Source organism: Heterodontus francisci, chromosome 6 (assembly GCF_036365525.1).
Source record: "Heterodontus francisci isolate sHetFra1 chromosome 6, sHetFra1.hap1, whole genome shotgun sequence".
NCBI classification, from domain to species: Eukaryota; Metazoa; Chordata; class Chondrichthyes; order Heterodontiformes; family Heterodontidae; genus Heterodontus; species Heterodontus francisci.
This window is the reverse complement of record NC_090376.1, coordinates 132,279,999-132,293,813: the sequence shown is the minus strand read 5'-3', so window position 1 is coordinate 132,293,813 and position 13,815 is coordinate 132,279,999. Positions and strand designations below refer to the sequence as shown.

General features: G+C 37.9%; 1 protein-coding gene across 12 annotated transcripts in view; it reads left to right on the top strand.

The window, feature by feature from the left end:
* Positions 1–13,815, top strand: part of mycbp2 (MYC binding protein 2) — a 243,061-nt gene that overhangs the window by 136,333 nt on the left and 92,913 nt on the right. For all 12 annotated transcript variants that reach the window (XM_068034341.1, XM_068034347.1, XM_068034350.1 and 9 more), the window contains 13 exons: positions 283–425; positions 2,445–2,545; positions 2,665–2,883; positions 3,990–4,212; positions 5,356–5,474; positions 9,965–10,052; positions 10,276–10,325; positions 10,402–10,574; positions 10,673–10,817; positions 12,375–12,578; positions 12,910–12,965; positions 13,064–13,179; positions 13,683–13,780. In XM_068034341.1, the coding sequence (XP_067890442.1) occupies positions 283–425; positions 2,445–2,545; positions 2,665–2,883; positions 3,990–4,212; positions 5,356–5,474; positions 9,965–10,052; positions 10,276–10,325; positions 10,402–10,574; positions 10,673–10,817; positions 12,375–12,578; positions 12,910–12,965; positions 13,064–13,179; positions 13,683–13,780 (1,735 nt within the window). The remainder of the gene's footprint in view (positions 1–282; positions 426–2,444; positions 2,546–2,664; positions 2,884–3,989; positions 4,213–5,355; positions 5,475–9,964; positions 10,053–10,275; positions 10,326–10,401; positions 10,575–10,672; positions 10,818–12,374; positions 12,579–12,909; positions 12,966–13,063; positions 13,180–13,682; positions 13,781–13,815) is intronic.

Sequence of the window (13,815 nt, the reverse complement as noted above, 5' to 3'; positions counted from 1 at the left end):
TTTTTCCTCGCTGTGAGCTATTGGTCACATTTTGACTGGGCAAAACTACAATTTTAAAATCCAGATTGTGGTAATAATAGGTTTTATTTATAAACTCAACACTGATTTTTTTGGCTATTCTATTTGTAGTAAGTCATCTTTATTTCAATGCAGTTGTCTTCTGGTTTGTACAAAGAGCTTGTCAAATAATCTGATTAAATAAATCAGGTGAATTGTAATGTACGGAGAATCCAATCTAATGAAGTATTTCACAACAGTAATATGTGCCCGTTTAAATTGTAGGAGTGAGTTTGATGGAGATCTGCAGTCGCAGCTACTTAGCAAAGCCAATGAGGAAGATAAAAACTGCAGCAGAGCCCTTTCTGTTGTATCTGCAGTTGTTCGTGCAGCTAAGGATTTGTTGCATAGAGCTCTGGCTGTGGATGGTATGTATGCATTTTCTTAATTCAGTAACTAGAAAACTTTGTCATTGTCAGTGGTATGTGAACTGATTAAGGGAAAAATTATGTGGCCTGTGCTGGGTAGGTGAACAAGCCTGAAGGAAATGAGTATGACAGTTGCCAACTGTTCTATGTTAAAGACGTGTCTTGAGCTTAATTTCATCAAATGCAAAGCAAGTTTAAAGCTTTATACATCAGTCATACTTCCAAGATAAGCCATTCGAAATCGTTACTGTATGTTGGTGTTCAGAACAGCAGAGTTTGGGGAGAATCCAATGTTCTTCTTAAAAAAATATGAATGTTCTACTCCCTAAAATTGTTAGGGCAAATGAAAAAGTGAACTATTGTAAATCTTGTTATGGCTAAAACAAATTCAGTGATACTTTGACATCTGTGAATTTATATATTGCAATAATTATATGCTAACATATTAACTATACAGCAAATGTGAGCTTTGGCCAAAAGATTAGCTAACCTCATCTGAATGGTAAATCCACTTCGTGATTTGACATACAAGTTATCCAGTTCTCAAGCTTCCCTTAACTTCTGCTGAAGTTTTTTGTGAAATCCTGCTGCAGAATCTTATGTTCTGCCATTGTTTAGTCAATGTATAAAGATGCTAATCTACCATTAGGTTAGGGGAAATATAGTTTAATCCTTTTGTGCAATTGTTAGACTTTGGTTTGAGATATTGGTTAAACTAATTGTTAAAATAAGGTTATCAGCCAAGTAGTGGAGTATGTCTTTGTACATATTCCCTGGCAACCTCATTTTGCTTGGGCAATGGCTACTTCTCGGTCAACATCTGGAAATCAGCTGGAGGGTAGTATTTTGTATTGACTTTTGAGCTTTATGTTTCAAGCTGGCTTAAGGATGTAAGTCACCTACTTCCAGTTTTTGTACTGCTTTGTTTTTCTCTCATTTATAGTTGGAGATCAGTAAAATAGGATGAATATTAAATTGCCTACATGAAGTGGTGTGTTTGTCATGGAACTTGCACAAAACCCTCTGTAGCGTTGCTCTAAACTGGATTGTAGCTGTACTTAGTTTTGTTCCTTATTTTTGTGTTCTTTCTGTTGGAATCTCAATGCTGCTGCCTCGAGGAAAGAGCTACTGTGGCCCAGAATGAGGGCTTTCATATAACCAAATAGCAGATGATCTCTGACCATTCAGCTTCTGAAGTTTCTAAAAGTGGCATTGTCCCACTATTATCATATTTGCATGTCCAAAGACAGATAGCCTATTTTTTTTTTGTATCTTAAAATCATAGAATGGTTACAGCACGTCATTGTATCTAACCTAGAACTTACTATAGTTTGATACAAACTAGCTGTGATATTTTTCAGCCTTTGTCTTTATGAATTTACCCTTTTACTATGGAGCAAATTCATTGCACCGCTCATGAATCACCTACCACTCCGCCTATCAGCTCAACACTCAGTTTAAGTTATTGAAACCGGAATTTGTTTACAAACAAGTGATCCGCTTTATTGAAGCCCAGCTTGCAATTCCATAAGAATTTTGTGTGCAGATATTAAAATTGGACTATTGCTGAATATTATTCAGTGATCCCTCCAGGGCCAGCTTGTGCATTTTCCCTGTGAACAGCATTTGCCAAAGGCAGGGTGCACACTATCTGTCTGGGGCAGCAGAGATTAAACAAAATTTAAATACACTTGATATAGGAAGTCATTGAGGCTTCTCGTCCATTTATTTATTTAATTACAGCTTTCTTTTGATTATACTGATTTGGGTGATACCATCTGAGTTTAGCTGGTGACGCATTGGAAAGGTTGTGGTACAGTAGCAGAAATATTAACTGTGGTCATTATATGCACCACCTGCCAGGCTACAGAGAAGCAAGAAAGCTGGCAAGTTAACGAATAACTTTCTGAGCGGTATCTATTTTTATATAATGATGTTTACTTGTGTTAAAAGCAGTAAACGGTTATGTTTTATTCACAAACTATAAGAATGGAAAAAGTGATTTGTATTTTTATTTAGCTGAAGATATTCCAGAACTACTCAGCTCTTCCAGTCTATTATCTATGCTGCTTCCACTTATTTTGGCTTACATTGCACCAGTGGCTGCTAATGTTCCAAAAGTAAGTAATTTTCTTTCAACACAATAAATGCTGTTTTTTATTATAATGTGTTTGCTCTCATTCTCAGAGTTAATTCTTTGAGCTTTACAGAAGGCAATTTTGCTTATTTTCCCCAATAGGCTGCAGTTGAAGTTTTTGGCCTTATACAGGAACTCCTGCCTCCAGTTGCAACGTTAAACCAAAAATATGCTCCGCCTGCTTTCAATCCAAATCAGTCAACAGATAGTGCAACAGGGAATCAGCCTGAGCAAGGCCTCTCTGCTTGTACTACTTCTAACCATTATGCTGTGGTGGAGAGTGACCATCCTTATAAACCAGCTTGCGTCAGTCAATTAAAGGTACATGCTAAATAAAACTCTGTATTGCAAATGTGTAATTTAAAAAATCTTGTTAATCTTATAATTAAAAGCTGTCTGACTAATGGGGGACCATAGTTTCAGATCTTTCAAGGTAAGAGAAGAGCACCTGTGACAACAACATGTAACTAAAAAGAAATCAGTTAAAGTTCTTCGCTCCTTATATTGGCGCTCTCCCTTTTTAAAAGAAACTTGATAAATATCTGGTAAATGGAATTGATCATTATAAGAACAGACCTAAATGAATGGTGTATTTTAGATGCTGAGAGGCTGTTTCCTTTGGCTAGAGAGCCTAAAAAATAAGGGCCATATTCTCAGGATAAGGGGTCGGGCCATTTTGAGATAAGAAATTTCTTCACTCAGCGGGTTGTGAATCTTTAGAATTATTGACCCCAGAAGGCTCTGCATGCTCAGTCATTAAGTTCATTCAAGACCAAGATTGACAGACTTTTGGGCTCCATGGGAATCGAGCGATATAGGGATAGGTGGAAAAGTGGAGTTAAGGTAGATCAGCCATGGTCTTATTAAATGGCAGAGCAGGCTCAAGTGGTCATATGGCCTACTGTTGTTCCTCTTTCTCATTCTTGTGTATCCAGTATAATGGCTCCTGACCTGATGAGGTTATGGAACTGTCACGATTCAAAAGGCAACCCATCAAGTACTTGGTGTAGGATGTAAGGTTAGATCGATAAACTGAAAATTTCACTTTAGTTGTCTTGGGGAGAGGAGTGGGAGAAAGAGTAACTTTGTAGAATCTTTTTGCAGATGATCATAAAGGTTGAATAGTGTGAAAGAGCAGATTAGGTATGATATTTTAGAAAAATAGGCTTGCTGTGCTGAATGTCCCTTTTTTCCTGTTCTGCAGAGTGTTATTTTCTACTTGCGACCATTCTTTTGAACTGTGAAATTTGTGCTGAATTATGAAGTTTTACATTGTGAATTTATATTAAGTAAAGGATCAAGATTGCTCAGACTTATTTTAATTAAAATCCTTATTAAGGGTTTGACTAAAACTCTGATCCTAAGGCAGCAACTTCAAATAGCTGTCATTTGAAAGATCAAAATATTAGTGTTTGTTTGTTGTTTAGGTAACTTTTCCAGATTGTGTCAGGTGGATAACTATTGAGTTCGACCCATTGTGTGGTACTGCACAGCCAGAGGATGTGCTTCGTCTGATGATTCCGAATAAAACTTTCCAAAATTCCGGATTTGGGCCTAAAAATACAAGCCATGATGGTCTTAATTCATGGATAGAATTAAAGAAATTTTCTGGTTCTGCTGGATGGCCGTCTACAGTCCTTGTTTTACCAGGTATAAGGGAAAAAGAAAGTTCTGCATTTTTTAACAGATAAAACATACATTTTAGTTATGCTATCATTTATATAGGGCACTGCTGTAGTTTGAAAGTTCAAAGGGATGGGTATGAAGCTACCACCACAAACAGCAGGATACAGCCAGTAGTTGGGTGAATCGTTGCATTGACGGGCTAGAACCTCAGGAGTCTTATTAAAAGGAAAATAATACCCTGACAAATTCAGTTGTTGCAATTTGACTGGTTCTGAAAGCCTTACACCACAAGTAGAGACTACATTTGTGAACTTGACTGGTCTGAAGTATTACTTAATGCTTGAGTGACATCTTTGTGGCCAACAATGGAACTTTCAATTCAAAGTCCAATAAGTCTTCAGTAGTTTGAGTTTTTTTTAAGCACCTTAGGACTTTGAATTTTCCTTTTCAAAGCCTCGTCTCCACTGGATGTAGAATGATTAGATAAAGTAAGTGGCACTAGAGCCTTTCCCCAGAGTATTGGTTGGAGTGAAGGAAAAATGCCATATCACTGAGATTAGAGAGCATGCTTCATAAAACTAAAGAACACAATGGAATGAAGAATAACAGGGAAATTTTTTTTAAATGAACAGAGCAAGTACTTCATAAACAGGGTGTTAATGTCTACCATTATCATTTCCTAAATTTCTGTGCTGCCAAATAAGAGAATTCAATGCAACCTTTTACTTTGGTGTATCTCATTATTTTATGACTCTCCAACACGGCCACTATTATTCTGCATTCCCTGCGCCCTCTTCATTGATCTGAACAGTTGAGGTTAAACACCTTTCAAGAATTGTGTATGAATGTATATTTTAATATTTGCCTTAGTTAAGAATTTTGAAATGGTATTCCTTATGTTTCTTTAAAAGATGGAAAAAGTACTCTTGAGAAATTAAATATTGAAGATCCTTGTATTGCATTTAAAAACAGATGTTTTCTTCAATTGAATTGTTCCCCAAGAGTAGAATTAAGGTGGTGGGGTGCAGGGGAGAGAAGATGAGATTGCACTTTTATGGAAAATGTACTGTGTAGGTGAGTTTTGATGCTTGCAAGCAGTGTTGGATTGGGGCTTTTTACTTTGCAAAATTGTGCTTTAAGATTTAGATTTAAATGTGATCTTTCTAGGAAATGATGTCATTTTCTCTTTGGAGACTGCATCAGACTATGTGAAAGACGAGAAAGCCTGTTTTTACGGTTTCAAGTGTGTTGCTGTGGGTTATGAATTCAGCTCTGGACCTGATGAGGTAATTTTTGAAGTGTATTCGATAAAGTATAAGAGAAAAATATTCTGTAATTGAAAATTTTCCTTTGTAGAAATCAAACCAAAGTTTCATCAAGTGCTGTATTGAAATTAATGCAAAATACTAGATCAAAGTGGGAACAATTTCTTTAAAAAAAATAGAATTATTTGCCTAATTACAGAACTAACTTTTTATTGAGTATTTATCCATGACCAATACAAATAGTCCAGTAAACGAGTGGGAGATGTTTGAGACTGTTGTTAATATGTCTTCAAATATCAAATCTGTATAAACAGGCACTCCCAAAAAAAACAAAAACTTACTGAGAAACCCAAATAACTTGCATGATAAAACATGAAAGAGGCACTTTGAAGTCACGGACACTTAAATTACAAACTACAGATGACCTTCAATCCACCAAATACTTTTACAACTTAAAACACAGCACAGCCTTCAGTTTTCATACAGGAGCTGATTGTGCCGGACTCCACTGTCGAATGTAATTGTCTGCTTTTGCACAGTGATGCCACACCTAGTGCTGCAGAGAGCCGGCACCAGCTGGTGTCTGGAACATTCGGGGTGGGTGCTTTGAGAGTCGGCAGTTGGTGGGTGGGGTGGGTCGAGGCAATCAATGGAAACTGGGGGGTTACATGTGAAATAGGAACAGGAGTAGGCCATTCGGCCCCTCAAACCTGCTCCACCATTCAAAAGATGATGGCTGATCTGATTGTGACCTCAACTCCAAATTCGTGCCTGTCCCCCATTCCCTTGCAGATCAAAAATCTGCCCACGTCAGCTTTGAAAATATTCAATATATCAGCTTCCATTGCTCTCTGGGGTTGGGAATTCCAAAGTTTAACGACTCAGAGATGAACCTCATCTCAGTCTCAAAATCCATTTGGGTTAATTGGAGCAGGGAATATCCCTTGGTCTCAACAAGCAGCGTCTCTTAGTATGCAAATGTCTTCCAGCCCAGTGTCTGGTGATTTTCAAATAAGTCATTTCTTCACTCCAGCAACAGTTTAAAATCGATGTCCATATGACAAAATTCATATGCATCATTCTTGGCAGGTGAGGGTCTGCAAGACAATATGCAAACAGAGACCATTGAATGCAGATGGTGGCCATAGGTGGTCCTATCTCGTGATTAAACCTCTAGGATTATCTCCAACTAGAATTGGTAACTCTACTCATCAGCCTCCCAAATCAAGAAAAGCACATGCAAACAGGAGAGGAGCTGTCCTTTCCTGCACCAGTGCTGCATCCATATGCACTTTCATTGGTTGCTGGCAAGTCTGTTCCCCTGACCCTGTCATCGTCGTTCTTTCCCGTGGCTTCTGATGGTGGAATTACGGCTTTTTGGGATGCAGGTAAATGGCTGTTTCTCCAGAGTGATGGATGTGCCTATGTGTCCCAGCTATCAGTCAGTCTTCCTACAGGTTTCATTCCTACACATAATGTGACCTGTTGTGTTTTTTACACCCGCCAAAAATGTTCTCAATTTGTTCTAAGACTTTCCTTTGGAAAGTTCAACAATATACCATCACAACCTGTCAACACAGTTTCCCCCACTTTTATCCTGTGACTGCCCCAATGTTGGTAAGTAGAACTGGGAAATGCAGTTCGTTTACTGAAGTTGGGCGGTTTGAAATTAAACAGGACTGTGTACTACAAAGCTGTTAAGTGAACAAAGCTGAACACTGATGTAAGAAATGGAAGCTTGGCATTAATGCAGTTGATTAGCTGCTGATCATAATGGCAGCTGATTCTTCAACAATATTGGGAGCATTTACACAATGACCATTTTGAAAATAAGGACGCTGGTGTCAGTAATTTACAAGTTTCACTGCACATCGCACGATAACTATTCCTTGCATCAGTCTTGATATGAGGGAAAATAGCATTCGTAAATAGCCCACTCTCTATGAAGTTCTCAAGCTGGTGCTAAATCTGTTGTTTATTTCCAGATTGTTGCCTCAGGATTTGTTTCAGCTTAATCACCTTGGAGTTTGTGCATTTTTTTTTGTTGTGTCAGCATTCCTTTACACTTTAATACAGCATTGAAATATTGTGCGCCTCAGAGCAGTTTTCTGGCATAAATTAGTTTCCTTCTCCTGCTGTGCTTCTGTAACTCACAACGCAGTGGTTTTAGAACAGCAGCAAATTTTCACCAAATCAAGGCTTTCAGCCTGGAGTAATTCAAGAGCACTCAGCCAACACAGCTTCTGTGCTTTCTGTTTTTAGGCACAGTGGCGCAGTGGTTAGCACCGCAGCCTCACAGCTCCAGCGACCCGAGTTCAATTCTGGGTACTGCCTGTGTGGAGTTTGCAAGTTCTCCCTGTGTCTGCGTGGGTTTCCTCCGGGTGCTCCGGTTTCCTCCCACAGCCAAAAGACTTGCTGGTTGATAGGTAAATTGGCCATTATAAATTGTCACTAGTATAGGTAGGTGGTAGGGGAATATAGGGACAGGTGAGGATGTGGTAGGAATATGGGATTAGTGTAGGATTAGTATAAATGGGTGGTTAATGGTCAGCACAGACTCGGTGGGCCGAAGGGCCTGTTTCAGTGCTGTATATCAAAATCAAAAAAATCACGCCTTTACTCTCTTGGCTGGGTGTCTGTCTGCACTGTGACAGTCTTGACACTATCTGTTAAATTGTTGCTGGCACAAATAAATGTAGTGAGTCCTTTTGATTTTTGACATTTGAAGAATACCAGTATCCAATTTCATATTTCACCTCCTTCGGGTCTGCTTTTCCTCTGCTCACTGTGATCAAAGCATGAGTTTAAGCCTGGTCTACCAATGTGACACGTTAATGAAATCCTTAGCCAATGCTTTGTTCTGAATCCAGGCATTTTAAAATTTTCTTTAGTGCCTTCAGTAGCCAAGAATCTAGCAAGCCAACTCGTGCTGCCTGATCCTTTTCAAAAGCGCATCTTTACTTGGTTCTTTACACAAAAAAAAAAATCTGCTTCAGTGCCCATTGTACTTCAGGAATGATCTGTTTAAACCAAATTGTATTTGAAGTCCAAAATTGGATTGTGTAAATTGCAAATCTTGGTTCAGTGGTAACACACTTGTCTCCGAGTCAGAGGATTTTTGTGTTCTAACCCCGTTCCAGTGTCTTGAGCACATAATCCAGCTGCAATTTCAGTGTAGTACTGCGGCAGCGCTGCATTGTCGGAGGTGCCATTTTTCATATGAGACAATTGAACTGAGGCCCCTCTGCCCCCTCAGGTGGACATTGAAGGTTCCATGGCACTATTCGAATAAGAGCAGTGGAATTCCGCAGCATCCTGGTCACGTTTAACCTCAACCAACTTCACGAAAACAGATCATTTTGTATCTTGTTGCTGTTTGAGGTTGCTGTGTGCATGTTGGCTACTGCATTTCCCTACATTACCACTGTGACTTCACTTCAAAAGTGCTTTGGAATATCCTGAGATGCAGAAAGGTGTTAAGTCCTTTCCTTATTGGATGCTAGTCTCGTGGGTGAGAAAAAATATAACCTTCAGGCTAAATATTAATCATACATCATTGTATATGTAGCTTTATGTCTGGATATGTAACAAGAGATGAATCAACTTGCAGGGACTCCCAGAGGGAGTGAGCATACTTGGGTAATTCTTCAGTAGATTTCCAAGCGAATACCAAGTTGAAGCAGATTTTATTCCTGTCTGTGATATCCGAGTCAATAGTTTGTAGAGTGATAACTGTAAGACTTAAATTAGTGGTTGTGCCTTGTGAATGTTGGTTATTTGTGTTGTGACTACTTAAATCAAGTCTTTGTACTAGGTTTCAGTTTGATCAGCTCACAATTTTAGATAGTCCCTAATGCTTTTAACTAGGAAAGTATGTCTTCCTATTGGAGCACCAGTGTGTGAATGTCCTGTGATATGTGAAAGAAAGATCATTGAGTAAGAGGTTATGTATCTTTGGTATCCATCTTAAGCTGTGACATTTTCTACACACTTGGCTCCTTTCAGTTTCCCTGTTTCTTCCCACCATACCCCCCGGCCCTCAAACACACACACTGATCTGTTTGCACAATAATTGGAACAAGTTTATGAGTGGTATGCGTTTATAAATGTTGTTTGCTTTCTTGCAACTAGGTGGGATAGATAAATTTATAACATTTTCGAGGGAAATGCTTATCAGTGTAATGGATGCTTCTACTGGAGAATAGAACAATTTCCTACTTTTGTTGCATATTTCACCATCCAAAACTCCCAAGAACAAATACAGCCCATCAGATGCAGTATGAAGCACCTTCCATAATTAAATGTTTTGGGAGGAGGTTTCAGGTCATAATTTATTCTCTAAACTCAGTTTTCCTAAACCGTCCAAAGGTTACATTTGCACTTCGGAATAGTAAACTGTCAATTATGCTAATCCTGGTCACTCCCATTATTATTACTCCCATAATACACTTTTTTTAATTTGGATATTTGCTGAAACAAAAACACAAAGTATATATATCTCTGTTTTGCAGGGAATCCTACAATTGGAAAAGGAATTGGCATACCTTGGAAGTATGTGTGCAGCATCACTAATGAAAAAAGACCTGGCACTTGCTGTTGGTATGGATGTTTACCTTTGCCAGTCAAAAATTTATGTTGATGAGGGTTTTGCACAAAATTTTGAGATTATTTTGGTGGATCTGTTATAGATTATGACTGAATGATGGGCTTTAGTGTCTATTAATTAGTGTCTTTCAGTTTATCCAAGACTAATAATGAAAGCTATAATTAAGTAGGAGCAAAATTGCACTGCTATTCTATTAAATCATCTTTGTTTGGACAGGCAATGAACTAGAGGAGGACCTTGAAATTCTTGAAGAGTCAGCTCTGCAGGTGAGCATTCAGTTGCTATATTTAAATTACTGATCAGTTTTCTTAACCTTGCTCACTTATGTTTTTCTCTCACCAGGTCTGTAAAAACCATGTTGGTTTATTAGGAAAGGGCCTTGCTTTGTCTCATTCAGCAACTATTTTGGAGGCACTAGAGGGTAATCTTCCCCTCCATCTGCAAAGCAATGAACATTCGTTCTTGGAGGACTTCATTGCCTGCTTACCTGGGTCTAGTGGTGGACGACTTGCAAGGTAATACATAGATTTAATGTATAAAATACTAAGATCATAAAAGTGACTTGTCTGTTAAACTTTGTATGTAAATTCTGTTGCTTCTTTCATGATGTCAGGTGGCTTCAACCAGATTCTTATGCAGATCCCCAGAAAACTTCCCTTATATTGAATAAGGACTACATCAGATGCGGCTGGCCAGCTACCATCACAGTTCAGACTAAGGACCAATATGGAGATGTAGTTCATGTTCCAAACCTGAAGGTATGAAGCAATCAGGAAATGGGTCACCAAAGAACGACGTAATTTAATATTTTGTGTGCACAAGTCACATATGATTTTAAAAATCCATGTATATTAGAAAGAGTTGGGAACTTGTAACCTGGATGATACAAGTTAATGGGAAACACTTTAGTATTGGAAATAAATTCTAATTTCAATAGTGAGAATTTTCTGTAGGTGCTGTGAGTCAATGATGCTGGAAAATTCAGCTAATGCTGCTTTTCTGTAAGCACTAAGGAAGATATTTATTTTCTTTCATGAAATACGTACTGTAAAGATGGCAGTGGCTGGCTTATGTACTGCTGTTATATTAAAGGTGCATAGAATTTCTTGTAATTAGGTTTTCAGAAGCATTCTTTAATATCAAGGCTCCCAAGTCCCTATTAATCTGTTATCAAAATGTACCTTCGTTTCTGTATAGCTCTAAATATTTTCCTGTACATCTCCTGTGTTTTATCAAATCTAAATGCAGCCAGACAAGTTTGTTCCAATGTAGTTTCCCTACTCTAAATAGGAATTTACAATGAAAAATAATTCAATGTAATTATAGCTATCCATGGTTATGTACAACTTGCACATCATTTAACAGTTCTTCACTTATCCAGGGCAGTCTTTAGTAAACCTGTGTAATGTATCATTTAAAGGGGTAATATAACACAAAACCACTGATTTTTGAATAGTGTAGGATTTATAAATGTCTTGCTTTGAGAAATGTTTGCATTTACATTTTGATTTGCTGCTTTCTATCAGTCCTTTTGTTTTTTTATTTTCATACTGAAAATTTGGAACAGAATTAAGTGAAGAGTTCCCAAGTATCTCGCCTTCCAACCAGGATCAAAGTAGGGGAATGGAGAGTTTGAGATGGGGAGCCTGGCTTTACCACTCAGATTTTTTGTTTCTATTGATCATACGGAGCTGAATTTAAAACTAATAGGTTCACGAATCGCACAGGACATTTTGCATCTTTCTTTTGAACCGGTTGTTTGACAGAAAACTGTCAATTTTCCTATCATCTTTAGGTGGGAGAGTGAATTGAACTTTATAGATTAACTTGAAAATATTAGGACTCTAAACATGCCAGAACCAATTAGTACAATTAATATATCCTGTGAGTGAGCTTCCAGCTTGGTTGCTGTAACGCTTGCTTTAAAAACAGTTACAGTTCATTGGTGCTTATTTTGCTACAGAGCACTGGAGAAAAACAATTTGAAGATGTTGCCCAGTTTTACTACTATAATTTATTTTTGCCCTGACTCTTGAATTTACTGTCAGTATGAGGATATTGTAGTATAAATTGACTACAATGTAATCATCTTTACTGGAATTCATTATGCAAAATGAAGGGTTTCCCTGATGAAAAATATGCTATGTTACAAGCCTGATACTGTCACCCATTGGCATGCAGTTTCTTGGAGCCACAAGCTGAAATTTGTAATTTTCTCAGGTGGCTACTTTTAGAGTTGAAATGCTTCTTATGCTTGTACTCATGAGCAAAGAAAATGGTCTGTTTAAAATCTTGGTAACATTTTTTTTTTACAGGTTGAGGTGAAAGCTGTTCCTCTTTCTCAAAAGAAGTCTGTGCAGCAGGAGAACACTAAAAAACTGCACCGTATCCCTGGCAGCCCACCAACTGTTTCAAGTACTGATATGACATTTGGTGGATTGCCATCTCCCAAACTGGAAGCATCCTATGAACCAATGATAGTAAAAGAAGCTCGATATACAGCAATCACTATGATGAAGGTAGTTCTACACTTCCTCAACATTTTGTTCTCACCGCAACGCATTTCCTCACCAATTGGTATCCTAATCTGATCTGAGCCTATGTAAACTGGCAATACAGCCCAGATTAATTATCCTTCAGATTTGTTTCTCTGGCCTGGTTTAAACTGGAACGCTAATGTTTAGGGGGTTGGTGTAAAACCTGTTTCTGCCAGTGTTTTATTATGACAGGTTGGCCTGACTCAGTGGGCAGATATATATCTCATAGCAATCAATTTTGAACCATCTTACTGTATACTTGCTTTGTGGATGTGGTTTTGCATTCCTTTTAAATAATGCCCTCTTCATACAGGCATATGAAAATTATTCATTCGAAGAGCTTCGATTTGCATCTCCCACCCCTAAAAGGTAAAACAAAAACAACAAGCATAAACCTAAAAATATTGGTGCAAATTATCTCCAAAATTAATGGCTTTGTTCACTTATTTACTGGTTAACTTTTTCAGACCAAGTGAAAATATGTTAATTCGGGCAAATAATGATGGAACCTACAGTGCAAACTGGACACCTGGAGCTGTAGGTCTTTACAGCATCCATGTCACAATAGATGGGATTGAAACAGGTAATGTAATACCACAAAATGACATAGCTTCAAGCAAGTTACATAGTAGGTATACAGTTCAGAAATTCAAGATAAGTTCTGTAATGGCCTTTAGATGAATATGAAGTGTCTTTCAGCTTGTTTTTTTACTGTTTTGTTGTGCATCACCTTGAGGTCTCTGCATTGCTTTCCTCTGGAGTGCAACTTTGGAACTTATGTCAACAGTAACTAAGTAATTTATTGTTTTGTGTAGCATCAAAACCAGGTTCTTCTCTGTTGAAGATTATCACTGCCAGTTTGTTAAGATATGTGGTTTAATTATTGGCTGCTTTTATGGTGCTGTCCTTCATATATGAAATCAGTTACTTCTAAACCATTTTAAGTCCTTTATTCCAAACTCCACATTCTCTTATAAAAATACCTAGACTTTAAAAGAGTGACTTGTAATTTTAAAAATAATTCTTTTCCTTGATGTACTGTGTGCTTGGATGTTAGCTTGAAGTTTGTTTGTTATCCTTTGACAGATGCTGGTCTAGAGGTAGAAGTGAAAGACCCACCAAAAGGGATGATACCACCAGGATCTCAAATGGTCAAACCAAAGGCTGAACCGCAGCCAAGCAAGGTATGGTGCTGCACATGAGTTAGCAAATAAAATAA